Source organism: Neopelma chrysocephalum, unplaced genomic scaffold (genome assembly GCF_003984885.1).
Source record: "Neopelma chrysocephalum unplaced genomic scaffold, ASM398488v2 Primary Assembly neopelma1_347, whole genome shotgun sequence".
NCBI classification, from domain to species: domain Eukaryota; kingdom Metazoa; phylum Chordata; class Aves; order Passeriformes; family Pipridae; genus Neopelma; species Neopelma chrysocephalum.
Window position 1 is genome coordinate 4,865,473 of NW_020898011.1, and position 27,670 is coordinate 4,893,142.

The 27,670-nt window shown below is 41.4% G+C and overlaps 1 protein-coding gene across 3 annotated transcripts in view; it reads left to right on the forward strand.

Moving 5' to 3' along the window:
* SHTN1 (shootin 1) overlaps positions 1–27,670 on the forward strand; it is a 57,671-nt gene that overhangs the window by 22,797 nt on the left and 7,204 nt on the right. For 2 of the 3 annotated variants that reach the window (XM_027705602.1, XM_027705605.1), the window contains 11 exons: positions 1,396–1,493; positions 2,391–2,472; positions 4,440–4,534; positions 11,949–12,095; positions 13,255–13,408; positions 15,532–15,637; positions 17,333–17,415; positions 21,084–21,193; positions 21,828–21,881; positions 24,613–24,733; positions 25,613–25,796. In XM_027705602.1, the coding sequence (XP_027561403.1) occupies positions 1,396–1,493; positions 2,391–2,472; positions 4,440–4,534; positions 11,949–12,095; positions 13,255–13,408; positions 15,532–15,637; positions 17,333–17,415; positions 21,084–21,193; positions 21,828–21,881; positions 24,613–24,733; positions 25,613–25,796 (1,234 nt within the window). The remainder of the gene's footprint in view (positions 1–1,395; positions 1,494–2,390; positions 2,473–4,439; positions 4,535–11,948; positions 12,096–13,254; positions 13,409–15,531; positions 15,638–17,332; positions 17,416–21,083; positions 21,194–21,827; positions 21,882–24,612; positions 24,734–25,612; positions 25,797–27,670) is intronic. The other variant, XM_027705603.1, reaches the window with a different exon arrangement.

The following is a 27,670-nucleotide window of genomic DNA, read 5'->3' on the forward strand; positions in this document are numbered from 1 at the left end:
AATATTTTAGAAAGGCTCTGGTGTATCTGCTTTCTGTCTTGATGAAGAATTCATTAAAGAATGAAAAGTGGCATGTTGGGGATTTTGAAAGTCCTTCTCACCATTCAGCAAGGTACTGGATGTTTCTTGGAGTGATTCCTTCCCTCCCACCACTTTTCTCTAAGGATACACAGATAAGGTAGTAAAGTCCGAGGCTCTTTGTGGTATGTGGATATGCTTTCTTCTCTAGATGATGAGGTTGATATATGTGTTGTAAAGCCAGATTTAATAATTTCAGTGAGACTTTTTTCCTCATTAATTTTACTGGAAAACACAAATCCATAAAACAGACTATTTGGTTCCAGAATCTTCTGGGAAAACAGGTCTTTTTATTATTTACTTTAGAAAGCGTATGCCTTTAATTTAGAGGACAGTAAGTCTGAGGCTCCTGAGCTGGGAGGGGGGATGCTGGTGTAGAATCGATGTTGTCAAGATGTGAGACCAAACAGAATGACATCTGGGATGTCATCATCATCTGCAGTTGATTAGCCACAATTTTCTCAACTCGTGGCTGGTATTCAATGATCGGCACTGCTGTGAAATACTGGAAGCAGGTGGGGAATGAGAGCACTTACTGAAAGCTAATATATATCAATAAATTTTTATTTTTTCTGGTGTTTTTATGTTAACCTAAACCTTGATATATTATGTATGCAAACTGATCTCCTGTTAAGAAGTGATTATAATAAAATGTTTTATTCCATTGTGACTTTAATTTATTTCATATTTTAATAATTAAGGAATAAAAATTCTGAGGGGAAAATTACAAGCATTAGCTCTTCCATCAGTAAAGGTTTATTCTGACTCTGTTCACATAATGTTACAAAGACTATAAATTGGCAGCTGTTCAGGACAATTTCTTCAGTGAAAACCTCCCAAGTATTAACTGCCTGTTGTTTTGTTTATTTCCCTTGTGACAAGAACTCATGATCCAAAAAGAATTAAAGTGCATTAATTTGTTTTAAAGGACACCTCTTAAAAATTGCTTTCTGCTGCCTCCACAGCAGAGTCTCTGTGATGTGACAGTCTCCTGAGTAGGACTGAGGACATTCTGTGGTGGCAGGATTGGCCCCGTTGTAGCAGGAAATGAATCATTCAGGATGCAAATAAAGGCTGCAGTACTGAACAAGGCAGCTTACCTCAACAGAGTAAATCTGAAACTGTAGCCCTCTTATAGATCTGTTACTTGACACTTGTGCAAATTCCATAAATTATTGAGGATGTGCCTTGATTATAACTGATGCTTGATGTGGAGTTTAGGTGTTCCATAGCCAGCCCTACTCCCATTGCTATGACATTTCCTTTGTTGTGTTTTTTGAATAAAATATATTTTTCATTTCCTTCCTCAAACCGCAGAACTGCGAGATCAAATCGTGTCTGTTCATGAGGAAAAGAAGACCTTAGCCATTGAACTGGAAAACCTGAGGTGCAAACTTGTAGAAGTAATTGAAGAAGTATGTATTGTAGCATGGAAGGCGAGACCGTGCTAGTGTGTAGTCGGTACTTTTTGTATCTAATTTTGCTAAAAAGGCTCAGTTGTGAAGTTAATTGAATCCTATCTAATCCCAAGTCCTGCCCATGGGATGGGTCACTCGGGCCATGTGCCCACAAGGAGCCTTCTCCATCAGAGCCCCGTCTGCCCCTGCTGCTGGCACGTGACTTCATCATCTGGGGGATCTTAGAACTGTCACCTCCCCTTCCTGACAGCTCACCACAGCCTGCAGGGGTTTTTTGGATTTCCTTAAACCTGTAGGTGTGCAAGAAATACTTTTGTAGGACACGTAGCTTAATCACTGGTGCTACTCCATCGAGCATATCCTTAAGTTTAGCCATTGGCAGTGCCCTGTCATGGTAATTAGACCAGCAAATTGGCTTTTTGAGCCAGCAGAGTTTCATTCCTGGTTGAAAACTGGATAAGCCATGTAGTGATGCAAATCAGGGCTTAGTGGCTCTTCCTGTCTATGCAAGACTTGCATTCAGAAAGACACAGCTGACAGCTCTTGGACAATAAACAGAGCCCAGGAAAAAAAGCCAAAAGTCTGACTATATTAAAATGCAAAAAGTCAAGGGCAAGCTAGTAACTTCAACCAGGTGCCTGATCCTGAAAGGTTGCAAAGATATTTGCAGCTGTGACTGGAACATGCCATGGGAGGATTGGTTCATAACTCTTTTATGACATCTGTAAGATGGAGTAAAAATGCTTTCCATCCCACTGGAAACCCTAGCATCAAGTCAAACCTGAGAAACACAACTGATGAAAGCAAAATACTGCTTGCATTATATATGTGCTATATGCCTTATGCCACTGATTAAAGTGCCCTCATTTTCATGTGTTCTTTCTACTTTTCTAGGTGAATAAATTGAAAGAAGAAAAGGCTGTTTTGACAACCGAAGTTGATAAGCAACAAAAACTGTTGGAGAAATGTAACAGAGGTGTGTGGTCTCAGCAGGTTCTCTAACAGTTTGCTGCATCCTTTGCAGAAGCTTCAGAGCTTTAACGTTGTAGTATGAAGAGTAGGTTGCAGAACAGTGGCTGTGGTCCAGATCTGACACTCGACCTTACTGCTGCAGGCACTGCATAAACACATGGACTGTTCTAGCCTATCCATACTCCAGGAAAATGTAAATTTAAACAGCAGGTGTTAACAGGAGATAGGAAACATTTTTTCTGTGTGGCACAAGTTGCAAACTAAAACAGGAAGGCAGTCCTTCCAGGAGGTGGAGTTTGAACCTCAGTCTTGTGTTTTACTAAAACATTATATCAATTTTCATTTTAGTTGGGACACAGCTTAACCATTTTGAATATCTAAAGACTTGGGAGCGACTTGGTTTATGTTCAGAGGATGATGAGAAAAAGGTGCTAGAGTGCTAGAATGTGAGAAATAAGATTTCCAAATTATGGAAGGAAATCAGAAATTTTCCTTTCCTAGAAAGAGAAGAGAGGTAAACCCAGGGTAGTGGAAGTCTAAAAAGAGATATGGCTCAGAAAAGAAAAGCTTTTGCTTAATGAAGGTGAGTGCTTCTGCATGGGCAATGGTTGACCCCAAAGAAGTAGAGAGAGGAGGGGAACGTTTTTGTGCCTTGGGTTACTGTGCTCTTTTCTCTTGTTCCTTATTTAGCCTTGTGAAATTAAAAATTGTTTGGCTCAAAGTCTTATTGACTGTTTCACGTTTTCACAAAGTGGAAGACAGGGAGTCTGGCCAAGTTCTGTTAGGGCACATCCTGTAAGCTTCCACCAAGTGTCCATCTCTCCCATGTGTCTACATTGCTTAAGCTTATGACAGGCAATATTTGAAGAGTCTTATAACAACAAACTTCAGATACATTGATGAAACATGTGAGCGTAAAGATTTTGATGGGATGGTGTGGCAGATGAAAAGTTTCTGAAATGTTTTCTATTTTCTAAGCATGATCAAAGGAACAACCCCTCGTTTCACATTTGCCTGTTTTCCAGGAAGGAAGGGGAAAGGTCTAGGTCCTGATGCACTGGCAACATAAAGCAAGACTTTTTTGTATGCTTGAAATGAGCTACCAGAGTATCTGTTCAATACCTGCTGTATCCTGTGTCTGTGGGGCACTGTGTTGGAGCTGTGTACTCACTGCATTTCAGGCAGAGGCGCTGAATTTGTCTTAAGCTTTCCTAAGTATGTGGGTTGTTTATTGGGTATTGTGCTTATCTCCAAAAAAGTAAGGAACCTGTTTACAACTGTGTTAGAAATCCAGTGTCATCCCCTTGCAAACTAATCTTCAGCCAATAAGAGCTAAAGCCTACCAAGATATTGCAAGTGATCACTGAGACATGTTAAGAATAAACAGTTGAGTGCTTTCAGATGATCCTTGCTGTCCTGGCCTGCAGCCTGTTCAGAATGGTTTGGGAAGCATGTCCATGATTAAGCTTTAGCCACCCGTAGAGCCTCGCTTTTGAGAGCACAGTTTAAATACAGGCAACACAAAATTGCACTGCTTTCTTCCTGGGGCTCCTTTAAATCTCTGTTGTAAAGGGGCACATCTAGCCTCACTCAAACCAGGCAGACAAATACAGATGCCTCAAAAATAACACAGCAGTCTTTGATAGATTCAGCAAAGCTCTCTTGAGGCCTTGGTTGCTTAGACCCGAAGAGGCAAAATGTGCTCTGTGCTACCTTGTGTCTGTTACTGGAGATTTTAAGTCTGAATAGAGGAGTATTGCTTCATTCAGAAGATCAGTAATTGTGCATATATATGAGGTTTAGAGCAAGTAGGACAAATATGCAAAGCAAACTGTATGCAGAAACGTAAAACTAGGTTACACTGTCAGTCAAGGATTCATGATACTAGGGAATAACAGCTTATCAATCAAACACTAGTTCTTCTTTTGATCCATTCCACTTTTATTTCTGATCTTGTTTTATTATAAACAGTGTCTGTGATGGCAGTAGAGGAGTATGAAGAGCTCCATGTAAACTTTGAACTGGAAAAGGACCTGCGGAAGAAAGCAGAGTCATTTGCACAGGAGGTGAGTAGTTGAGAAAAAGGGATCTTGTCAAATTAAGACATTGCAACTGGGCAAGAACTTACCACCTTGGATGACTTGATTTCAATTCACCAATTGCACTCTTGTGCAACCTCATGTCCTACTTAGCTAACATCTGTACTTAATCTGTAAAATGAGTTTACTGTTTCAAGAGTGTTTATAAAGCACTTCAGAATTATTCCTGCAGTCTTACCTCTGTCCCCTTTTAAGGTGAGGCTTATAGTGGGCTTAGCACCAACATTTTGGTGTGGTGGTTGGGTCTGGGAGGGGTTAGCTACCCCTCTAGTGATACAATCCAAAGCACTGTGTTATTCCTGAAAAGTATGTAGACTCATAAAAAAGTGCTGCAGAAATACAATATGAGTTGAGTTTTGTGCAAGTTTGGCTGCTGTTTAACATGTACCTTTCGAATAAGCTATTGCAGGGAGCATTCAAGCTGAAAAAAAATCGTTTCCATGTTCTAGAAAAGGTATAAACTCCCAAAGAGGAAAATGAGTTAGTGGGTAGCATTATGGAATGGCTGGTGGCTGCTCTGTTGGCTTGTGACTGGCAATGTTTGCCTTAGAAAATGCTAACAAACACTTTCACTCTGTTGATAGACTGAAGCCCTATAAAATCATGAGTTTGGTTTAGGTTGGATTGGGTTTTTTTCTTGTTTTGTTTGCGTTCTGGATTTTAAAAGCTCTGCGCTTGGGTTTTACTTTCAAGGTTTTCTATCCCAAGCTGTGCATCAATATTTTCTTTAATAAAAACTGGGCTTCCTAAGTAATCATTTTTCAGGGAGCTCAAGTTTAAAGAAAGCCATTGTATATCAAAATTACATGAATCATCAGTACTGAAGTATTTATTGTAAAGAGAAACATGTGATATCTGATATGAAGTGGATTTTAGATTTTGAAACCCTGGCTGCCAGCAAGCAGGTATTTAGCCTTCAGGAAGTCAGCTTTGAGTAGAGAGCTCTTTTGCTTTTTATCTTTGCTGCTGCTCTTTCTCAAAAAAAAAAAAAAAAGAGAAGCTAAAAAGTGTATTTAATAACTCCTGTTCAGCTGACTGCATTCAGTCAGTTATTTTAAGCAAGGGCATATATGCATTTTGAACCTGTATAGAAAACAGTGAACAGACTTAGTGTGTTCTGTTAATGTTGTGGGGTTTGCTGGGTTTTCAGTGTTTTGGATAGGAACAGAATCATATTGCAACATTTTAAACAGAACAAATTTTGGAGAATTTGAGATAGAACGTAAGTAGATTTGACAATCTGGAAGCCAGGGGTGAGGAAATGAACCCAGATGTTTCTTGCACTTGCTCTCTGTCCCTGACTGTGCTGTGTGAAAAGGTTGGAGAACTTTGCAGCATTTAAGAAAACATATTTCTAAGAATGTACATTTAGCATGCATTATTACAGTATCAATCCTACATCTCCTGTTGTTTTGCTTTGTCTTCTGAAGTACAGAATAATTCTGTGCTTCTGATCACTAACTGACAACGGAAGATTGTACATAAAGGTCTTACATCTCTCAGAAATTAGTATAAATATGTAGTTAAGCTGTTTTTCAGATAAAAGTATAATCTGATACTTGAGGGCAGAATGTTGTTCTATTTAGATTCATAACTGTAATGTTCAGGTACATACTCATTTTGAACAATTATATTGAAAGTACTTTTTGTAATTGAGTAACAAACTAACAGGCAAGAAGTTAAGTGCAAGTCCAAAGAAACGCTGTTTTTTTTGCAAACAGGTACTTCTTGGATTTTGTGATTATTTAGTTGTTGTCTCTTCTGAGAATACGGGCCCCTGTTGTTGCAGACTGTCTCTGTAGCTGCTCACTTGAAGCTTTTCATTCCATGAAATTCTCCCATTCAGAATGGAGTCACTGCAACAGTGAACTTCAGGCCTGCATTACTCTTCCTGTGTGTGCCTGCTTGTCTTCCTTCGGGATCCCGCTGTGCAGAAGGATTTTTAGAAAGTTTGTTGAAATACAGAAGCATATGACAAAAAAGGCTTTGCTCATGTGTGTTTGGGGAACTAGAATTTCAAGTTACTTAGAGATCTGTTCTCATTGGCATGGTTTCACACTGATGGTGTCCCTTGAGTGACCTGAGACATTAGAGACAGGCTCTGGCCCACAACTGCAGCCACAGCAGCAAAGCTTTCTGCCTGAGTGAGGTTGTGTGAGTGTTCTCTCACATGGATCATGTCACAAGGTCACAGCTGTGTTTTGAGAGCTAAGTTTTCTAGGATGTGCTTACAGTAGCTGTTGTTTGGATTATGCTAAGGATGTTCAGGGATTTTCTGCTTGCTTTCCTTAGCCACCTGTTTTCTCTGTCCATATAAAATGTTTCTTTTAAAAAACAAATTTTCTGCTGAATTTTTGCCTGGATTTTGCAAAAGCCACAGTGGTTGGTTGTGATAAGCTGTGGGGTGTGGAGAGAAGGAATAGCTTTTGAGTAAAGGGCAACACTGTACGTGCAGTGCTTTGTGCTCAGCCTCTTTGGAGCACTTCAAGAAAGGAAATAGGCTCCAGGTAATGCAGTTGTCACCACAGCACCATGGCAGAGACTGTGGGATGGCACATCTTAGTGTTTGTGGCATCTCGAACAGCCCAAACATGTCTTTTAGCTTGAAATATAGAACTGCTGCCTGCGGAGGGGCTTCTTTGGTGGTGGGCACGTTGTCTTTCAGGGGGCTGAGGTATCTGCAGTTTTCCTTCATGGGGTGGTTGGCCCACGTATTCACAGTCACCCCTTTCTCCATAGTTTGGCTTCATCCTCCAGCTTTGCCTTCCTGGGGTTGCGTTGCAGCTGCCATGGCAGGGGACCAGGGAAGGGACTGGCGTGGGCTGCTTTTTGAAGGGGTGCCCTTTGCCTGCTGCCCTTTTGACAGGTGAGGAGGATTTGCCACAGGTGAGCACTTGGGAGTGCAGGTGTGGGTGAACATGTGTGCAGGAGCAAACAGATGGAGGAGAGGAAAGACGTGGAGCAAGAGATGGGGAGAGCACATATAGGAGTGAGCGAACACTTGAAAATCAGAGCTTTTGATTAAAATAAAAAACCCCAATACAGCTCTAATTATAGTCATGCTGCTGGCACCACCATAATATATATTTAATTAATCAAAAATGATCCAACTTCAAACATTAGAATTCATGCTCTTTAGAGGTTCTAAAGAAACTGAGTAAATATTGTCAGCCGTGGTGTGGAGAGGGGGAAGGAAAAGCAGAGAGGATTTGAAGTGAGTCACAATCCATTGTGAAAGGTAGAGGAATCTGCATAAAAGAACTAAATAAATAGAGTGTGTAAGGGGCGGAGGCATGGAAAAATCTGTACCTGCCTGACTAAAACAGGGTTGTTAACACAGGAATCTTGGCAAGCTTAACCAGAATTCTAGTGTCAGGTTTAAGAGACACTGTAAGATCTCTCAGCTGTTTGTGGAGTAGTTTATAGGAAAACAAAGGAAGGCAGAGAGTATCTTGAAGGCCATTGCAATAATATAGAGGCTAGCTCTGAAAAGCACTCTTCCACAAAGATGAGCAAAATACAATACACACAGCCAAAGCAAGCCAAAAGAGGGGAACACGGTGAGAGAAGTAAATTGAAAGTCTTAGCGATGTAAAAATCTCAGGAATTTTACAAAATAATCTTGCATAAATGGTTTGTTAAACATACATCCTGCCTTGCAAAAATATTTTGTAAGGAGATGTTGTGGTTTAACCCCAGCTGGAAGCTCAGCCCCTTGCTCACTCCCCCCGATAGAAGGAGAGAATCAGAAGATAAAAATGAGAAAAATCATGGGTTGAGATAAAGACAGTTTCATAAATAAAGCAAAAGCTGCACACAGAAGCAAAGCAAAACAAGAAATTCCTTCACTGCATCCCGTGGGCAGACTGGAGTTCAGCCTTCCCCAGGAAAGCAGGACTGCCATCACATTTAACTTGGGAAGACAAACTCCATCACTCGGAATGTCCCCCTCTTCCTTCTTCTTCCCCAAGCTTTATGTGCAGAGAATGATGCCATGTGGTCTGGGATTTCCCTGTGGTCAGTTGGGGTCCCCAGCTGTGTCCCCTCCTAGCAATTTGTGCCCCCCCAGCTCACTTGCTGGTGGGGTTGGGTGAGGAGCAGAAAAGGTCTTGACTCTCTGTAGACCCTGCCCAGCAATAAGGAAAATATCTTTCTATTATCAGTGCTGTTTCCAGTGAAAATCCAAAACACAGCCCCATATCAGCTGCAGCGAATGCTCTGTGGGGTAATGGATGGAGCAAGGGTCTGAGAACGAGGTGTGGTCCCACTGAGGTCGAGGGAAAAACTTCTAGTATTTTCACCCCCTTCTCTTTTTTCACCTCCTCAGTTCTTGTGTAAAGTCTACTAATGGAAGGTGGCCAAGTCCCAGGTTTCCTGCAGTTTGAGGCTTCTCTTGGTAAACTGAGGGGAGGAAGATACATAACTGGTTTGCACAGCACTTGGAGATTTTTAAAATTAGAATGATAGGTGTAAGCAAACTGTTTTTCTTTGTGATCTGCCTTTAACTGCAGTTGTGGTTTCAGTGGATTCCTCCACTATCGACTTGTGTTTCCAGCATTGATTGGGATACTCTGCAGATAATTGTCGAGCAGGTGGAAAGTCAGAACTAATCCATCCGTTGGTTAAATTCCACCTCGTCCAAGTAATCTTGTTAGTAGCTGCTTTGCCCTTTCAGCAGTCACTTTAATTAATATTCAAGGTTGTACAGACAGTCAGATTTCTGCCCTGCTGAAGCAGGAATTGATTTTTTAAATTTTAAATTAGAAATAATTTCTAAGGGTCTTTTTTGTCCTGTTTCAAATAAGAGCAGCCTCTTAAAAACTTGCAATCAGTTCATCACCAGCTTTCTTTCTGCTTTGTCTGACACAACTGTCCTGTCTAGTTTTGTCCCTTCCATTTAGAATATGCTGGCACTTAAAAAACACGTGTGTAAGTAACTCCTGAATTGGATGGGACTCCCCGTGTGGTCTGATTTCAGTCTTACATTATAAGCAACAATTTTTTTTGTGGTGTTGAAGACACTTCCATATATATATATATATATATATATATAAACTGTAAGCAGGAACGTATTTGCAGTATCATGAAAGCAATTAGGAAGGTGATTGAAAATGCAGGACTTTATGTGAAAGCTTCTGAATGAAAAAATTTTCACCCAGATCTTCAAAAGGATTTTTTTCATTTTGCAGAAGAACATGAAACAAAGTGAATATGAATTTTCTGCATTTGGTGAAGTATCTGCTCAAGTTGAAGAAATCAAGTTGCTCTACTTGATTTCTTCTTGTTTTGGCAGCTTTCTGCTCCCTCAGGCTGGAACAACTCTGTTGGATTTAGTGGCAGAAACTTGGTGAATAAAATGTGCAATTGATCACCTCGAACTATTTTTTAGATTCCAAAAAGAATAAATCCAGGTTTTCACTTTGCTTTGAAGGTTCACAGTGGGTAAACTGAGATGTTTGCTAAAGGTGGCTTTTAGGGAGATGTTGTTTCTGTCAGGGTTAAATAACTTCTGAGTGACTTGACTGGAACACAGGAAGCTTTGACACAGTATTGAGTTCTTTAGCAGTGATTTGGGCCTTTCTCAACTAGGATGTTTCAAAGATGCTGTTTCTTTAAAAAATATAAACTGTTAAAGGAATGAGTGGCAATGCAAAGGCAAACCCTTATGGATTGTTGTGGGTAACTTTGATTCTGGAATTCTCTTGCCTTTGAATTGGTTTTGCCACTGCCCTACTAGTGTAAGGTAACATAAGCATGGTGGTTTGAGTGGCAGAATGTAGGGGCAGGGAGCTGATGTGCAGTGCACATTTGCAGCACGCCACAGTGGCCTGTGCATTGTCATCAATTTGTTTGTTTGTTTTCTGACAAAGTGCAGTACTGGAGCCTACGTTCATCATTTCCTCTCCATCGAATGTTTCCAGTGCTTTCTTGCTGCCCCCCTGGCCCAGCTGTGCCCAGTGAAGTGTTCATGGCAGTTTTCATTGGCATTAGGGCCGCATGGTTTGGCTCCTGCTGGTCCGCAGGGTCGGGCTGTGCTGCGACCCCAGTTCAGCTCGGTCAGGGGGTCTCTGTCTGTCTGCACAGCTCCAGAGCTGCTTGCTGGGAAGGCTCAGTTGAAGGGGCTGTGCAAAGCACTGGGTGGAATGCTTGCCACAAATCTGCATCAGCTCACACTTCTTGGATATCCAGTTGTATTAAAACAAGTAAATCACGTAGCATTGTAGTAGCACCAGATGGGAAGAAACCATATTTTGTCTGTACATTTGGTTTGTGAATGAATAGGATGGGAATTTGGAACTTTTGTATTTCTAATACCTTATTCTTAAAATACCTTCGTGCTTTTGCTGTGCTCTACAACACAACAGTGTTTTTACAGTCTGAGGGAGTATCTGCATTCTCAGATACTCTGTTCTCCTGCCATAAGTGGCTCTTCTGACCTGTGCACACTCAGCTGAGACCTCAGCATGACCCAGTCCCTGTTTCTGCTGGAAGAACAGGCATGGCTGAGCTTTTCGAGTGGAAGCCCGTGTTGCCTGGGGGAAAACCTCTACCTGAAAGAGATGTCAAGGTGCAGAATAACTTCACTAGGAATTTTTTTGTCAGGAAGCAATCTCTTATTCCCGAGTTCCTAAACAGTCTGGAAGGAGCAGATCTCTTACAGAAACTGCATGTGCTGCCAGCCTCTGCACCTCTTAGGTGAAGCCTGGAGAAGTGTGTGGTATTTTTATCAGTGTCAAGTCTTTAGACTATTTGATTTTCACCCTCCCCCCCAATGTTCATTCACCATACCAAAAATATAACTTGGGAAGGGGAAAGAACACAAGGATCAGAACTAAAAGGCTGAAATTGCCCTGAAATGCCTTTTCCTGGGGCAAGTGCATACAGTGATTACACAGACATGGAGTGAAATTCATTTCCCAAGGATTCTCCATCATTCACATATCCAGGTAACCCTCAAATAAGTGGGCTTTATGCCAAGGCTTGCATACATGTTTGAGGAGGTAACCTATGAATTCACAGACATTTATCCTCCACCTAGAGTTCTTTCAGTCTTTCCAGAACTCCCCAAATGGAGATCAGATTGTTCCCATTTCCAGGAAACAAAATTCAGAGATGTGTTTAACTCTGAATGCTGTGTGGGTAATTGAGGTGTAGCAGTGGGTGGTTCTCAGCAAACACCTGGTTCCTTTCAGTGTGAGCTTAGCTCCTGTAAATTTTACTCTCAAACTTCCTTTCCCTCTCCTCTTACCTTCTTCCTCACTATTTCTGCCACATTAACACCCTGTTAACTTCATTTTCTTTCCAGTTGCTGTTTTCCCCAGGATGGCATTAGGCTGTGCCTAACTGTTGTTTTTGTTGGGCGTGGGTTTTGTTTTGGCAGATGTTTATTGAACAGAACAAGATGAAAAGGCAGAGTCAGTTGCTTCTGCAAAATTCTGCTCCTGATCAACAGCTCTTGAAGGCTTTGGATGACAATGCTAAGCTGACCCACGCATTAGAAGAAGAGAGGCTTCAACACCAGCAAAAGGTAGAACACTGTTTCTTTCTCCTTATGCGAAAGTCTTTGAAAGCCTCCAGAATTTAAGGAGTGTCGTGTCTTTATTATATTCAGAGTTATTCGAGATCTTATCCACTGTAAGAGTTCAGAGTTTATAAGCTAAGTTTCTGAGAAGATTGTGATTCCCTTTTTCTGGGTCACTGTTAAGACATGAGTACAAAACTTGAAGGCTTTTCAGCCTGAAGCCTCTGGTTTAGGTAAGTATTTTATTCTGAATGTCAGTAAAGTGCAGTTACAAGCACTAAGTCAAGTTCCATTAAGTAAAGAGATGACAGGAGAATATGTTGGACATTGAGTAATGTAAGGCTGTCTTGGGAGGATAGGCTTAGAATACCAGGAGGTGAGAGGTAGGCAGTTCACATTAGTAGTCTGGGTCTTGCTAAAGAAATGGATGGGGAAAAGCCAAGCATACTGGAGCAGGGAAAGGGTAGTTGAATGCTGCAGTGTGGATCTAAATAGGATCTAAAGTGCTGGGATATAAACAAATATATTCTTTAAAACTGGACTAGATAAATCTCTTAGCTGGGAGAAATCACAATTGCTTTCCCAGAAAATGAGCTTTCCTTTAGCCCTGAGGCATGTTCTCACAAATCTGATAATGGGTCTAGAGCAAAAGGTACATATTTAGGGAGCTGGGAATTTATTGCTACTCTGCATCTGAATGCTGCCTCTGAATCAGGTATTCCATAATTCACCCACTGGCATCTGCACGAGTTGAGAGGAGGGAGCTTAAATAACCAGCCTGTCAGTGGAAGCAGTCAGTAAGAGAACAGAAATGTCAATGTTCTCGTGCTTCAAATGAAGAAACGTTCTGAAATTAAATTCTAATTATGTGATAAAAATTCTATAAAAAGAAAAGGGAGCGACTTACAGCTTAAGTACTTTAGAGCTAAAGACATGTTCTAAAGAAGAGAGAAAGCAAGTTGGGATCATAATAGGAAATTCTGACATCTCTCAAAAAAATCTCTCCAGCTCTCATTCAAAAATTTTCCTCTTTCTAGGACTTGTCGTTCACTCCTATACTATAACATTATGTTTTCAGGATAACTGTGCCTAGTGGGTTATTTGTCAACAGGAGGGACAGAAAATGGATTTTATTGAGATGAATGCTCTTGTTTGCCAACTGCAGATCAAAGAATTGGAAGAGCAGCTAGAGAATCAAGCACTGCATAAGGAGATTAGTCGCCTTAAACAGCAACTAGAACTTCTGGAAGAAGATAAAAAGGAACTAGAGCTTAAATGTCAGCACTCCGAAGAAAAAGCTAGAGACCTAAAGCATTCAGGTAAAATTGTGTAATAACTTTCATTTTAGAGGTGAAGTGTGTGGAGGGTGATTGGTGCACATCTAATGGAATTATACATTTTATGTTTGAGACCCCAGAAGCTTTTGTTCAGCTGAGATCCAGGCCTGTGTTTCACTAGACAAAGTACAGCAACTGCCCTTAAATGCAGAACAATCATGTCCAAAATGTGTGTGAAAAAATAACCTTGTAAAACTTCTGTAAGGTATAAAAATACTGTTGTTACATTGCCCTGAGCCTTACAGATGGATATATACATGGGATGGGTGTCTGTGTGAAAGACACAATCCTTCATACTCAATTTTCTTACCTAGTTTAAAAAAAAGTACAGTGGTATAACTCTAACCAGAGGTTTGTCAGACTGGGGAGTCTTCATTGTATGAATTGTACAAAAACATCCCATAATTATCAAGCTACCCAACCATTTAATAGTCTTGCAATAGAAGACACCAGTGAAAATAAAGACACGTTTTGCTCTTCATATTGACATGTGAGAAAACCATGTCTGTTGATGTGAGAGGGTCTGGAGGGGGTGGGCTGTTGTTTTTTATTTAAACAGTTATTTCAAAGATGAGTACAACCTTCAGAGCCCTACAAAGGGAGTTGCCAAACAAATCCAGGGGGCTGTTATGGCTCATATCCATGAGAATTACACATCTAAATCTCTTACTTGTGGTTGAATACTTAGTTCAAGGAATGAAAGGAAAGAAACAGTCTTGCTAGCTACTAAGATGTAAACTAACTCCCAAAGAATACAAACAGAAAAGATTCACAGAATGTTTAGTAGGGAACAACTGTTGCAGTGCAGGTTCATACAGTTATTGCAGTCAGGATGGTGCCTGGCTTGTCTGTAGCATCCTGTCCACTGAACGAGGAAATTTCTGATCTAATGCTCTGAATTTAAAATTGGTTTTAAAAAGGGCTCTTGGTGTGTGTGACCTCATTATAGGGAATGTGGGGCCATGGCTGGTTAAGAATTTGCATGTGCATTTGCTTGCAGTCCTTGCTCAGTTCAAGGCCCACACAAGTGCAGGGTTTGAGTTTGATACCTGCTCAGAGCAATGTCTGAGCCCCTGTCACAGGAGGCCAAAGTCCCTATCCTCAGTTAAGGCTTCATGCATAGCCATGTTTTTTTGAAACATATCCTCAAGAGCAGGGTTATCTTTGAGCTTGTTAGCAGTCCTGCTTGGAAGAACTGCTTTGTGTTAGTTTTACATTACCCTGTACCTACAATATGCCTGGGCAGCAGATTGTTTCCGTCCAGGCTTGTTTGTTCTTTGGAAGGAATTTATCAGCATAGAGGTTGTACCTGGAATTTAAAGTCACTCAGTTGATCTTTAATTTTTTTACCTTCTAAAATTTAAAATTAAGTGTAAAATATTGTAATTTTAATTTGAATCTATCATTACAAGAGCAAAGAACCTGTGCAGGGCTAAGAGTTGGACTCAATGATCCCTGGGGATCCCTTCCAACTCAACATATTCTGTGATTCTGTGAGCCATATCCATGTTGGATTCCTATTGTATCAGAACAATTGCTGAGAATTTCTGTAACTAAAAGAAATTCAAGACTTTTTTTCCCCTCTGTTTCTGCCCTTCCCCATTAATTACATTTGACAGCATTTCAAGTGCAGCAAAGTAATTTCCATGTTTCAGATCTGACATGTAAACAGGAGAGAAAGAATATACTTTGTCACCACCCAGATTTGACCATTTTTATGGGGAAAACCCACACCACCAGCAAGTCTGGAAGCTGAAATTGTCAACTTCTTCCATCTTGTTAGTTCATTCTCAAATGCAGCCTCAAACAGACCATCACAGGAATGGGATGAAGTTTTCCCTGCTCTAACATTTTATATGAAGAATCCTGTGTGAGGGGGAGTTTTAGTTTCAGAAGGAACTCAGGCTGGAGGTAACTGGTTTAATGGGAATCCCATGTGTCTAGGACATTGTTCTTGGTAGAAAGTGTTGCTGAAAATAGGACTTCCTAGCAGTCCTGTGTTTAGTCTCATTGTTTGTTCTTTAGTTAATAAGTAGCATTTTTTTCTTCGACCGTCAGAGTTGGTTTTGAGACTCACTGTGGTTTGTTTTATTGATCTTGTGCAGTTGATGAACTTCAAAAACGAGTACAGCAGTCTGAAAATCCTGCACCACCTCCTCCTCCACCGCCCCCTCCTCCCCTGCCTCCGCCCCCCCCTCCCAACCCCATACGGTAAGTGCTGGGAGGGGCACAGGTGATGCTTTGCACGGGCACAGTTCAGTACAGGAGCTTGCAGCCAAGCAGGAAGAGTCTTTAAAGAAAAAAAGGCTTTCTCCACCTGTCTTGGGCTCTTTACCAGCAGGACACAGACTGTGCCCCACCTACCAACAGACTCACACCCTGACCAGTTTTGAACAGTGTCTGCCTTGCCAAGCTTAACAAATTGTCTAGACTGTGACCCTGAAGGAGGAGGAGGGTTACCTGTCTCCTCTAAATTTAGGAGATTTTTTTTTCTATTCACCTGATAGCTGTAATTATAGACTTGTGAAATGCCTTTCACTGCAAAGAAAACTCCTTTGAACCAAAGGATATGTTGGATTACTGTGTGTCCCTTCATGTCGGATACTGATGATGAAAATGCAGGCTCCATTGAGTTCCCATAATTACTTTCATAAGTTAAAAGGAAGAAAAAAAACCCAAACAGAAAATCATCACCCCATCATCAAGTGGTTTGGGCAAAATTACCAAAATTGGGCCTGATTTTCACAAAGGACTATAAAAGAGGCTGACCAGTCTATGATGTATCAGGCATTAGACCCAAATGAATTAATTAAGTAAGCCCCTAATGGGTGCTTAGTTAATTTTAGAAACTCAACTAATCTTCATGTTGTCTGCTTGGTTTTAAAAATAAATGGACTTCAATGACACTTTCCAACCTTCTGTAATAGAAATGACATACAGGAGTCTTGTTAACTACTGTATTAAATATATGAATAGAGACTGTTAGTAGGGAGAATTCATCCCTTTGTGCATCTTGCATTGTTTTTAGAAACTTAACACTTTCTGAACAGTTGTGTTTGATCTTTTGCTTCTTTTATGTCCATTAACTCATTCAGCTCGCTTGCTTGTTTCTCACTAATGTATAGCATGAATGTGTAGAGGTATTCTAAGGGGTTTTTTGTTTAAATTTTTGCCCTTTACTATTTGGAATAAATAAAACTATTCTCTTTAAGCCCTGTAGTAGCTAAGTCAGAGTATTTCCTCGTGCACTGTGATGTTTATGTGCATAGAAGTTGCTTCAGAGCGTAGGCACTGGATGCTGCTTTTTTCTGGTTTTGACCCTTTCTGCCAGGGATGTCAGTACTCTGTAAGGAGCAGTGCTCAGCAGGGACTGATAGGCCCCACTGACACATCACATGTGCACAGGAGCTTATACTTGAGCTTGAGGATGAATCATTTACTTGCCTGGACTTCTACGTTTTGACTGTAGTGAGGGGATAATTATTTGACACTGTAAGAAGATTACAAACTTGGAGATGGTGAGGAGATACTGATCACCATATTTAAGTGTCCTCTGGAGAACAATACTTCAATATCTACAGCTCTTCTTTCCATTTATTATGCTGGAGCAGCTTCAATTTGTCATGTGTCACAATGAGACTGTCTTTTAATATTCAGATCTGGAGTGTTTTGATTTGTGCCTAATGTCTGTAAAAAAGAAAGAAATGTCTCTGGTGTGTTTTGATGGGAGGCATTGTGGGGGGTAATTCAGTGCATACATCTGCTTTCAAGAACAGTTAAATGAGTCTTTTGTACGTAGCTGTATAATCAGGTGTAAGCCAGCTGTTGGTGTGTGGCGTTCCTGCTCGTTGTGACAGTGTGTAACACAGGACAGAATGACAGTCTGCACTTTCCTTTCTCCCAAAGGTCTCTCATGTCGATGATTCGCAAGAGATCTCACTCCAACACCAATGTGAGCAAGAAGGAGAAACCTCCTCAGCAGGAGTCAGGTATGGCTCATCCCTTCTCCAGCCCTGTGGCTCATGCCCCGGGTGCTGCAGGTGGAGCTGGTGGGAATGAGCTGTGGGTACAGAGCCATTCAGATGCTTTTTGTTGCCAACACTTCCCACAGCTGTCCCTGTCCCAGCACACTCCTCTACCTTGAGTCCAGAAAGGGGATTGCAACCCAGGTCTATGTGCTCCAAGATGGGAAGTGGGATCTTTGGTGTTCCTGTGAGGGGTGGCTGAGGACTCTGGGCTTGTCTAGTTTGGAGAAAAGGAGGATGAGGGGTGACTTTATTGCTCTCTGCAGCTTCCTGAGGATGGGACAGGGAAAATGAGGTGCTGAGCTCTTCTCCCTGGGAATCCAGTGACAGAAGACATGAGAGTGGTTTGAAACTGCATCAGGGAATGTTCAGAGTGGACATTAGGAGAACTTATCTATGCTGAGGATGGTCAGACACTGCAGCAGGCTTCCCAGAGAGGTAGTTGATGCCCCAAGCCTGCTGGTGTTTAAAGAGGCTCTTAAGGATATGCTTTAACTTTGGGTCAGCCCTGAAGTGGTCAGGCAGTCAGACTAGATGATCACTGTAGGTCCCTTCCAACTGAAATATTCAGTTTTACTTTACTGCAAGCTTCCTCGAGATCCCAAGTAAATTTGTGTAGCCCTCATAGCCATCTCTGCCTCCACAACTGGACTGATGATCAGCGTTCAATTTACATTTTCCAAATGGATTTTGCAGATCAAAAACCTTAAGGGAAGACCTAGCCCTTGCTCTAACTGAAGGAAAGTTCTGATCTTCCTGCTTCTGACTCTGATGCTTATCAGATGTTCCACTGAACTGATTTCATTCATACCTGATGTGGTAGAAAAAATTCTCCTTTTTCCCTTGGAAAAGAGAGGGTGGTCATGTTTCTTGTAGGTTCACAGAAGAACCTGAGAAAATAAGCACTTATCTGGGTGGGATGATGTGCTGGGTGAGCTGGGTGGGGAGAACAGGATGGTTCAGTTTAGGCCCCGTGCTGTTACACTGGCTGTGTGCAGCTTGTTGAGTTGCAGCCTGGCAGTTTGGTGCTGCCTGAAGTGGTTGCACTGTGGAAGCATTGAGGGGTTCCACCTGTGCCTCCAGACTGGAGACACTGCAGCACATCACTGCAGCTCCAGTGTGTGCAGGGCTTTGTGCAGGTTCCATGGAAGAGGCAGAGGAACAAACCCAACAAGCATTAAGCAGAGAGCAGGTTATATACAGCATAATACAGGGAAATTTCCAAACTTCCAGATGGCTTCTTGTTTGCAGTTTCTTGTGTCCAGAGCCTCTCCACAGAGCTTGTTTGTTAAATGCTTCGGTTTTCATCCCTCAATTCGTATCTTGTGAAATTACCACTCGGAGTTGATTGTAATGCTAATCCTTTAATAATACTGAAAACCTAAAACAAAACAGAGCCCTGCACTGAAGTGGCTCTGCATGCACAGTGTAACAGCTGAAATTGCATTTTATTGTTGTTAATGGAAGCTGGAAACTTAGTAGGTTGAGAACAGGAGTTAAGTAGAGATTTACAAATGATCACGAGTGCCTGAAGAGTCAGAGCTAGTTAGACAGGCATTGCCAGTTAAATAACCAAGGGTTTTCTTGCTGTTTCTCTCTTCCTTCTGAAACAGCAGGAGTTTGTTTGTAGTGAATTGCTTAACTCGTTTGCTGACACTTAAACAAAGAAGGAAACCTGGCTGAAATTATGGGTATAGGATATAACTGTTAAAGAAAAATCTGCTGTTAGCAGGCTGATGGTATGTAAGTAAGGCTGGATTGTGGGATGGAACCAACAGGCGAGAAGTGGGGGAAGGAATTACCCCTCCCATTTTTCAGATGAGGAACTGAGGAGTGGAGTGACTTGGGCAGATCCTGGGGAATTTTTGGGAACTGGTTATCAGTCTGAGAGAAATAAGGGTGTTGGTCTGGGAATAAAAAAAAGAGAAGTGACCTTGTACCAAAATCTCTGATGAAGAGTCATCTTTCAGTAAAAGTCTAAAATGGTGTCTTCATTTATCAGGGTTCCTTACCTTGAAGCATCCTAGATGTTTTGATTACACCTTTTTGTTGAAACTATCCCAAACAGTGATTGCATTGCAGTAAATACTATGAAATTCACTATATGTTCTCTAAACCCCATTCTTTCATTATTTATTAGCAAACTTCAACAGTTCTGACCTTTCTTCAATCACACATAAACTGCTTTTTTCTCTCTTTATAGTTGAGCTGTTCTTAAAAATAAAAAAAGGAGAAAGTTCTTTCTTGATCTAGTTATTATATCCAACTTGAGGCTTGTTTTGACCCTTGTTAAGGACTTAGAATGAGTGGTTTCTATCCCATACCACCAATTAAGCTTTTATATTTGAAACAGCCTGTTTGTGAAATTAAAGCCTGACATTAAATCGGCTTAGAATACAGAAACTGCATTTCTATGAATCATCAATAGTACCCTGACAAGTGAGAGAGCGAAAGCCTTTTTAATATTCCTGTTATACAAGGTACAATCTTGCAGCTTTGAATAGCATCAGCCCTATTTCTCCATGTGTTTGCTCTAAGTACTCTTTTCCCCCCACTTTTTGGTATGGCATGTTAAGTGTCTTTTATTACATTATCCAGAACACTGATAAGTTAACAGATGTTGCTCAGGTTCATCACACAGCATCCCATGTCATCTGAATATTTTGCAGTCCTAGTACCAGATCTCTTGAGAAAGCAGCCATTTCTTTTCCTGGTATTTCAGTTTTGCCCTTTCACAGTGTTATTTAAATGTTTGGGTCCAGTTCAGTTTGAGGTGTTGGCGTGTTGTTCCAGCCAGGTTCTCAAACCACGTGGAACAGGAGACACAGTTTACTCTTGTGCACTTGGGCCTTGCCCTGGAGCATTGTCAGCTTGTGCTGTGCCAGTGAAGCTGCAGCATTCCTGCCCAGCCACAGAGAGGAGGCACAGTGGAAGCAGAGCCGTGTTCTTCAGCCCCTGGGGCTTCAGCCTCTGGCATTGAGCTTTTGCCATTCCCAAACACTGACAGGAGCTTTGCATTTTCAGGATCTGGGACCTGCTTCTGCCCAAACTTCTGCAGTTTGGCATTTGCAGCGTCCACAGCAGGATCCTCAATAGATTGGCATTTTATCCTTGAAGAGCTGGTGACAGTTTAGCTGATAGCAGAGATCTCTAATAGCTCTGTATCCAGCAATTCTCATAATCTAGAATTCTCCTACTAGAGATGAGGTTGCTGGTTTCTGCTGCCATAAAGATGTGTGCATTGTAAGGTAACCTGCCTCTTTGTGGTGTGGAGAAGGAAGAGTAAGATAGTATTCCTGTAAGAAAGGCCCTGTGAACAGCCCCCTTATGGGGGAAAAGTGTATATATTTGTGCTTATATCTTTTTAATAAAAGTGGGAGAAAGCATGGATCTGCACAGTCCATGAGCAATGTGCATCACACATGCAGGCAGGAAGACCTGCTGCACAGAGTATAACTAAGAACACTGTATATGTAAATGTTGTTTCATCAATAAAACTAATTGCTGGTTATGGTAACTGGCTGCCTATGGCAAGCAAGCTGTTTAGGAGGCTGTATAACACATTTTGTCTTTGTACCAGTTCTCTGTAGTTCATATCTGAAATGTGATAGAGTCCTTGATTTTCGGAACAGGTGAAGAAGTTACGGATCTGAAGAGACAAGCAGTTGAAGAAATGATGGACAGAATTAAAAAGGGAGTTCACCTGAGACCAGTCAACCAGTCAAGCAGGCCTAAAACAAAGGTTTGGAATAAATAGCAGATCAATAATATTAGCTAAGTACAGTAATTTACACTGAAAAGAAATCAGACTTTAACATTCTGAAGAATGCATTTTCCTCACCTCACTTACTTTGCTTGATTTTGGATAAAATTCATTAGAGCAGCATATAGCTGAACAACAGAAAAGGAAATGAAGGCAACAGTAAGTAAATAGAAGGCCAGTTTCTTTGACACAGAAAAGAAACTTGTAAACAAACAGCTACTGAGAAATAAAAAGCACAGAGAGAGTAACTGAACTGGGTAGAGGAGTTGATGAAGTAGTAGACTATATTTAGCACTATTTCTTTCTTTTATGTAATACTTACACCTAATACCTGAGTGTGGCTACTATAAAATATTGCTTACCTTCTGCACAAAAGTATAATCTTTATGTATAGTCTGTGGTTCACACTGTTGAGAGCTGAGGCTCTTCCCTTCAGCTGTGTAAGAGAACAGATTGAATGTTGTCCATGTGCCCACAAAAAGAGGGAGCAGGAGGAGGTGCCCCAGCTGTAGCCTGTGCACAGCCCCTCGTGTGAAGGCTGTTGTGGAGTGCAGAGACTGTCATGGTCCGTGTCTTGTGTTCTTTAACATGTATGTGTTGTGCTTCTTCACAGCCAGAAACACCAAAGCCCTCTGAAAGTGCAATGAAGGAATTAAAGGGGATTCTGGTAAGAGAACCTCCAGTTTATATTTCATTTTCTTTTCTGGGTTGAAAGCATAGAGCAGTTTTGGAGCAAATCCCCCCAATTCCACCTTTGACTTATGGTTTGACTTAGGGGTTGGTTTTGGTCTTGCCGTTGGTTTTGCTGACAGAATGTGTTATAGAGGAACTACCCTGTGAACTCTTCTGGGCTTGTATGCTTCTGCCACTAGAGGGGATGTTATGGTTTGCATCTGCCACAGATCCTTTGGAAACTTTCCAAGTACTCACAGTGGGGATGCTTAGGGATGGAGAGACAGCTGAATATCTAGTCCAAAGTAAATCCCCTGAACTGCACATATAGTAGATGTAGAGTTCTCCTCATCAACTGCTGCTCTCTCCAGAGGCCCCAGATTTCTTGTTACGTAGACAAAGCCTAAATAAAGCAAGAGCTTTAGTCTGTCTGCATTTGTATTTAGAAAAATTTGATTCTGAATAGCTGTCCACGTACCCCTTTATCACTAAATAAAAACATTAGGTGTGTGTTGGGTCCTGCTGAGAGCAATGTGCTAAGTTTGCTCCTGTTGTGTCCTTTACTCATATGTTGAATTGTTTTAACTGACTGTTTCTTTTGCACAAGTGATAAAACTGTATGAAACAGTCAGAAGGAGCTGCAGTTCTTGCTCTCTGACTTCTGTAACCCTGAAACTTTTCAAGTTGATGTGCAACTTTGGCACATAAGGTGAAATTCTGCCAGTATTGCAGCAAAATGCTTCACTTGCACTCTACAGAAGGTGAGGATAATCATTCTTGTTATTCATGGCAGCACCCAAACAGCCCTTAGAAAAACAACCTCAGTATTGTGTTGGGTGATGCAAGACAGTACAGCACAGAGTGTGGGCTCAGCCTGTGCTGTGATCTAAATCACATGTTACACTTGCTGTTCTCCAGCAGGGGAATAAGGGAGGAAATGATGTAGAGAGCCACCAGACCTTAATGCAGAGCTCTGATTAGAGGGACACATAATTAAATGCAGAGGTAAATAGGAAAGGAATAAAATGCAACACGGAGACTATGTTTTAAATGGAATTCCATACTCCCAGGAGTAGTTGGATATGGTGTGCCCTTTGGACCAGTGAGGGTTAGACAGGACGATCCTGCCAAAGATCCTTTCATTTTCTGGTAGCTGTTTTATTTCTTCAGCACTGTGTCACTGACATCAGAGGAGCCTTGATTATGTGCTTCAGAAGGAGCAGAGAGAAACCTGCAGTCACTGCACTTCTGTCTCTGGCTTGTTGCTTTTGAGCTTTCAGGGTATTTCCAGTGCATGGCAAACTGTATAAAATCCAGCTCCAGTCTATTCTTGAGACCAGTGATTATGCACAGTCAGACAACAAACATGGGGGTGGAATGTGATGGAGTAAACATTTGTTGTTACTATGCTAATAATGCATTTTGTGTAGACCTCCATGTAATTGTTACAAACAAAACACATTTATGTTTTGTAAATTGCAGAGTTTGAGGGACTCTGTTTTTCCATACGTGTACATTTGTACAGATCTGGAGTGTACTGCTAATGAAAAACCTGCTTAGTTAAATTTCAAATAGTTAGGCATGAAAATATTTTAACTTCTAGGAAGGAGAGAAGAATTAAGAGTTACTTTACAGGGTTTCTGAAAGCAGCACAACTTCTGCAACTTGCACTGCTAATTCCTTTCATCTTTGGCTATTTCTGCTCAGAAGTTATGTGCTTGTCTACAAAAGATGTCAAGAGTACGTTATTTATGTGCTGGATAAATGCTATACAAGTCTGATATGTTTTGGAAGGCTGAATAAACAGGATTCCTGGGCATTCCTAAAGATGGCAAGACTCAGAGGGAAAATGAAATAGTATGTGGGCACCACATTTTCAGTTGCATTATATAAACATATTGGGGAAATTTTTTTCAATCAAGTTCTGATCCAATGACTGACTCTTGTAATTTGGGAAATGCATGCAGTATGCACTGTATGCATCTTTAAATTCCTGTGGCAAGTTTGTGAGGTTTCAGGCTTTGCTTAAAGCTTCTTAAAGCCTCTTTCCCCCCACCTTAAGAAAAGTGCTCCGAGACTTGCAGCTTCACTGATACTACATGCTGACCTTGGCATAAGGCAGTAATTGTGTGTATTTCTGGTTTGTATGTATAAAAAACTGTTTCAACTTGTGATCTAACTCTGTGAAAAAGAGTAACCTCGAAGTATGTAGACATAGGGTCAAGTTTATGGCAGATCAGCTAGATTATAGGATATAATATGCTGCAGTTGTAGCTAATAAAGATGCAGCAATGTGAGACCATGCTAAAATATAAAACCTGCTGGAGCAGTAAAATATGGATCTTTAGCTTTTTGCTATCAGTGGGTAATTATGGGCATGATGATGGTCCAGCAGTTTTTTAAGATCCTTTAAATGTTTAGATGGAGGAAGTTGGCAGTTCCCTGCAACATCAGAATATGTTCATTAGTGATCCAGAGTATCTTTCTTAAGCCTGATATCAAACTCTAATGTGTGATAAGTGTGGTTTATCCCTACATCAGGAAATCCAAGGGAGTGCAGGAGTGGTGAGCTGATCCCCAGGTGCTAATGGGAGAGCTTGGCACGCTGCCCTAGAACTGCAGTTGCTTTGATGCAGTTTAAAAGATTCTGAAGTTGTGAATATGAGATGCTTGGTAAGACATTAATATGCCCTCAGAGAGTTTCTCATGCCTGTTTCTTGCTGTAGGAAACACTGAATAAATCCACTAGTTCCCGAAGCTTGAAGTCCCTTGAGACAGAGAGCGGTGAGACGGAGCTGGAGCGGGTCCTGCGGCGCCGCAAGGTGACCACTGACCAGGACAGCGGCGGTAAGTGGCTGCACTCCTTCGGAGTTTTCCTCTCCCTGCATTAAGTGACTCTTGAAGCTTTACCTTCTCTTCCAGACCATTGCCATTTCAGCCATTATGGAGAACTCTGCCTGCTTCCACAGTGACTCACTTCCTTTCACACCTGTACTTTCCATGCCCAGTTTCTCCAAGAGCTGCCTCTGTCGGATTTTCTGTGTGCACAGACACGTTCACTCAGGTTCTCTTTCCAGCCCAAAGCTCAGACGTTGTTGCTGGAGTTAGTAGTCTGGGCCTACTGTGAAAATACTCCTGAAAGTAATGGTAACCAGAGGAATGAGGGTTTGGGGCTGATGATTTGAATTACCCTGCTCTGTGGAGCAAGTTTTATGCTGTGCTTTACTGTCATCTGTAAAAAACTTAATGTTCTGCTTGGTTACAAACAGTCTGTGCAAGTGTAAGTCCGTGCCATAGCTGATGCAGATGTGGCTGGTTTGAATGTCGCTGTATAGTTTTATCTTGGACTTTATAGACAGTTCACTGGCTCCTCATCAGTATTGAGAACAGGCTTTTCTGTCATGAGGCTGGCTCTCCCTCCTGCTCCACTGGGAGAGCACTGGCAAGTTGTGACAGTAGTGCTGTGTGGACAGCAGGACTTGCCACCCCAGAGGGGATTGAGTGCATGTCTGTGTCAATACAGCAAACACTGCTTGTGGTACAAGAAAGGGTTAATCTTGGTGGGGAGAGCAGAAGCTACAAACACCATGTTTTGATGCTCTCCATGCACTGTTCATTAAAATTCCATTTTGATTTCTGCCATTGGCTTGAGTTCTGCTGTACTTGTGTTTCTTCTAGACCAGTCCCTCTGGGTAACAGAAGCATTGAACTTTGTTTGGGTTTTAGGTCCCACTGGAATCTTGGCCACATCAGAATCAAAATCTCTGCCTGTGCTAGGTTCAGGAGCCAGTGCTGCACAGACAGCGTTGAACAAGAAGGACGTGGAGACAGAATTCGCTTCCAAAGTGCCCAACTCAGGTCCTGTCTCTAACCAGCCTCAGGCTGCAACGGGCTCCAGGCCTACTTTGCAGTAAGTAGAATATGGATTTCTAGATATGTTTCAGTAGCAAATGTGTTTAGATGGTGCATTTTGAAAGTGATTTAATATCAATTTTGGTTAACGAGATAAATGTACAGTCTGCAGCTGTTTACCACTGACTTGTCAAATAATTTGCAGTCTCTTTTGGAAGTAGAAATAAAATTCTCTGTAATAAAGTTCTTTTCCTTTTAAAATCTGTGAAGTCTTCAAAAAGAGTTCATCTTTTCTGCCACAAAAAAGAATTCAAGAGTTTTGGAGGAATAGCAAGGTTGAGGGTTTTTTCCATATCTAGGAGAGAAGAGGGATGATAGTTATATTGTTAACTCTTGATTAAAAGTAGTTCTAGCAAATATTTAAAAAAATACAATCACATGAGTCATACTGGTCTGTATGCAGGTGTCAGGGTGGTTTCTGTTGGACAAAAACAAGTCCTGACTATTTCTCTTAAAAGTTTGCTGGTAAATACCTTGAAATCTCAAGATTAAAAAAAAGTGCAGCTGGTGCTGCATTTGCACACATGGGCAGCAGAATCTTTGGTTACAGCAGATTGAAGACCCGAGGTGCCAGTTCAGTATCAGAGAGTTAAACCTGCTTTAGCAATATTTATTTCATACAGATTCCCCAGAGGAGTGGTTTGTTTTACAACAATACCAAGCTCCTTTTGGATTTGGGCTGTGCACTTGCTTTGGTTCCCTTGCCAGGTTGTTTGTCATTTTGTCACTTCAAGGGAAGGAAACAGATAAGGCAAATCAGATCAGCAGAATATTGTAGTCATGGCTAATTAAACCTCTGATTTCCTGCTCTGTCAGTTGACAAATACCACCAGGACCAATTCTAGCAAGTCTCCGTTGCTTGGTTCAAATGGTAGAGTCATGACAGATGAGCTGGATATTCAGTTTGCATCTCTTTTATGAACTGATACTTCACTCTTCTGCAGGTACTTTCATCATTTATTTTTGAGTGGATAAAGAGCCCAGTTTCCTTTTGTGCTTTACAGTTGTATTTAATTTGCACTGAGTATTAAAAGCAGAATGCCTTTTCCAATCATATGTATTTTCTCCTTTTATTTCATTTAAGTATCCTTAGAAGAAAGATGATCTTCATTTTAATTTAATCAGAAAGATGAAGATTCGTTCAGCAGTTAATTTGACGTGAATAATGCCATTGCATTTTTCTTGAACTGCTACCCTGGCAGAAAGATGAGGTTGTTCCTGAAAAGTACTGCTTGTAGTTTGTGGATTTCTACAGTTTTGAACAGATCAGAAAATACAAGCAGCTCCCATCACCTTTTGTGCACCTTTATTCCACCAAACTAAGTGGAAATTGCATTTACAAGAAAGGAAATGAAATAATTGCAGGCCCCAAGGTCTCGCAGAATGCGTGGTGAATTGACAGTGAAAAGGATCTTGTGTTGACAGTCACAGTTGTTATGTGTTATAAAAGCATATGTGAAGCTCAATTTATTTCTCAGCTTGCCTATTCAGTGACGTACTGAAAGACACATTTCACTTTAATTTATCTGTTTAAAGCATTAAAACAAATGTGGTGGGCCAGACTCCTTGATGCTGCAGGGCTTCTTTGCACTGTGTCACTGCTGTAAACCTGCTTAATTTGAAAAACTCATTGTTAAGGGTGATTTTCCGGCGAGGGAGAAGGTGCTGGGGCTCTCCCACTCTTCTGCAGCTGGGCTGGCAGGGAGCAGCAGGAATAACCAGAGGCTTATGTTGCAGTGCAGTTACTTTTCTTTGCTCTCCTGGGTGCTGTTTGCAGAAGGGTTGGTGGCAGCAGCCCCCAGACTCGGAGGTGTGAAGGCACTGCTTGGAAGCAGGGCTGGTTGGAAGCAGGGCTGGTTGGAAGCAGGGCTG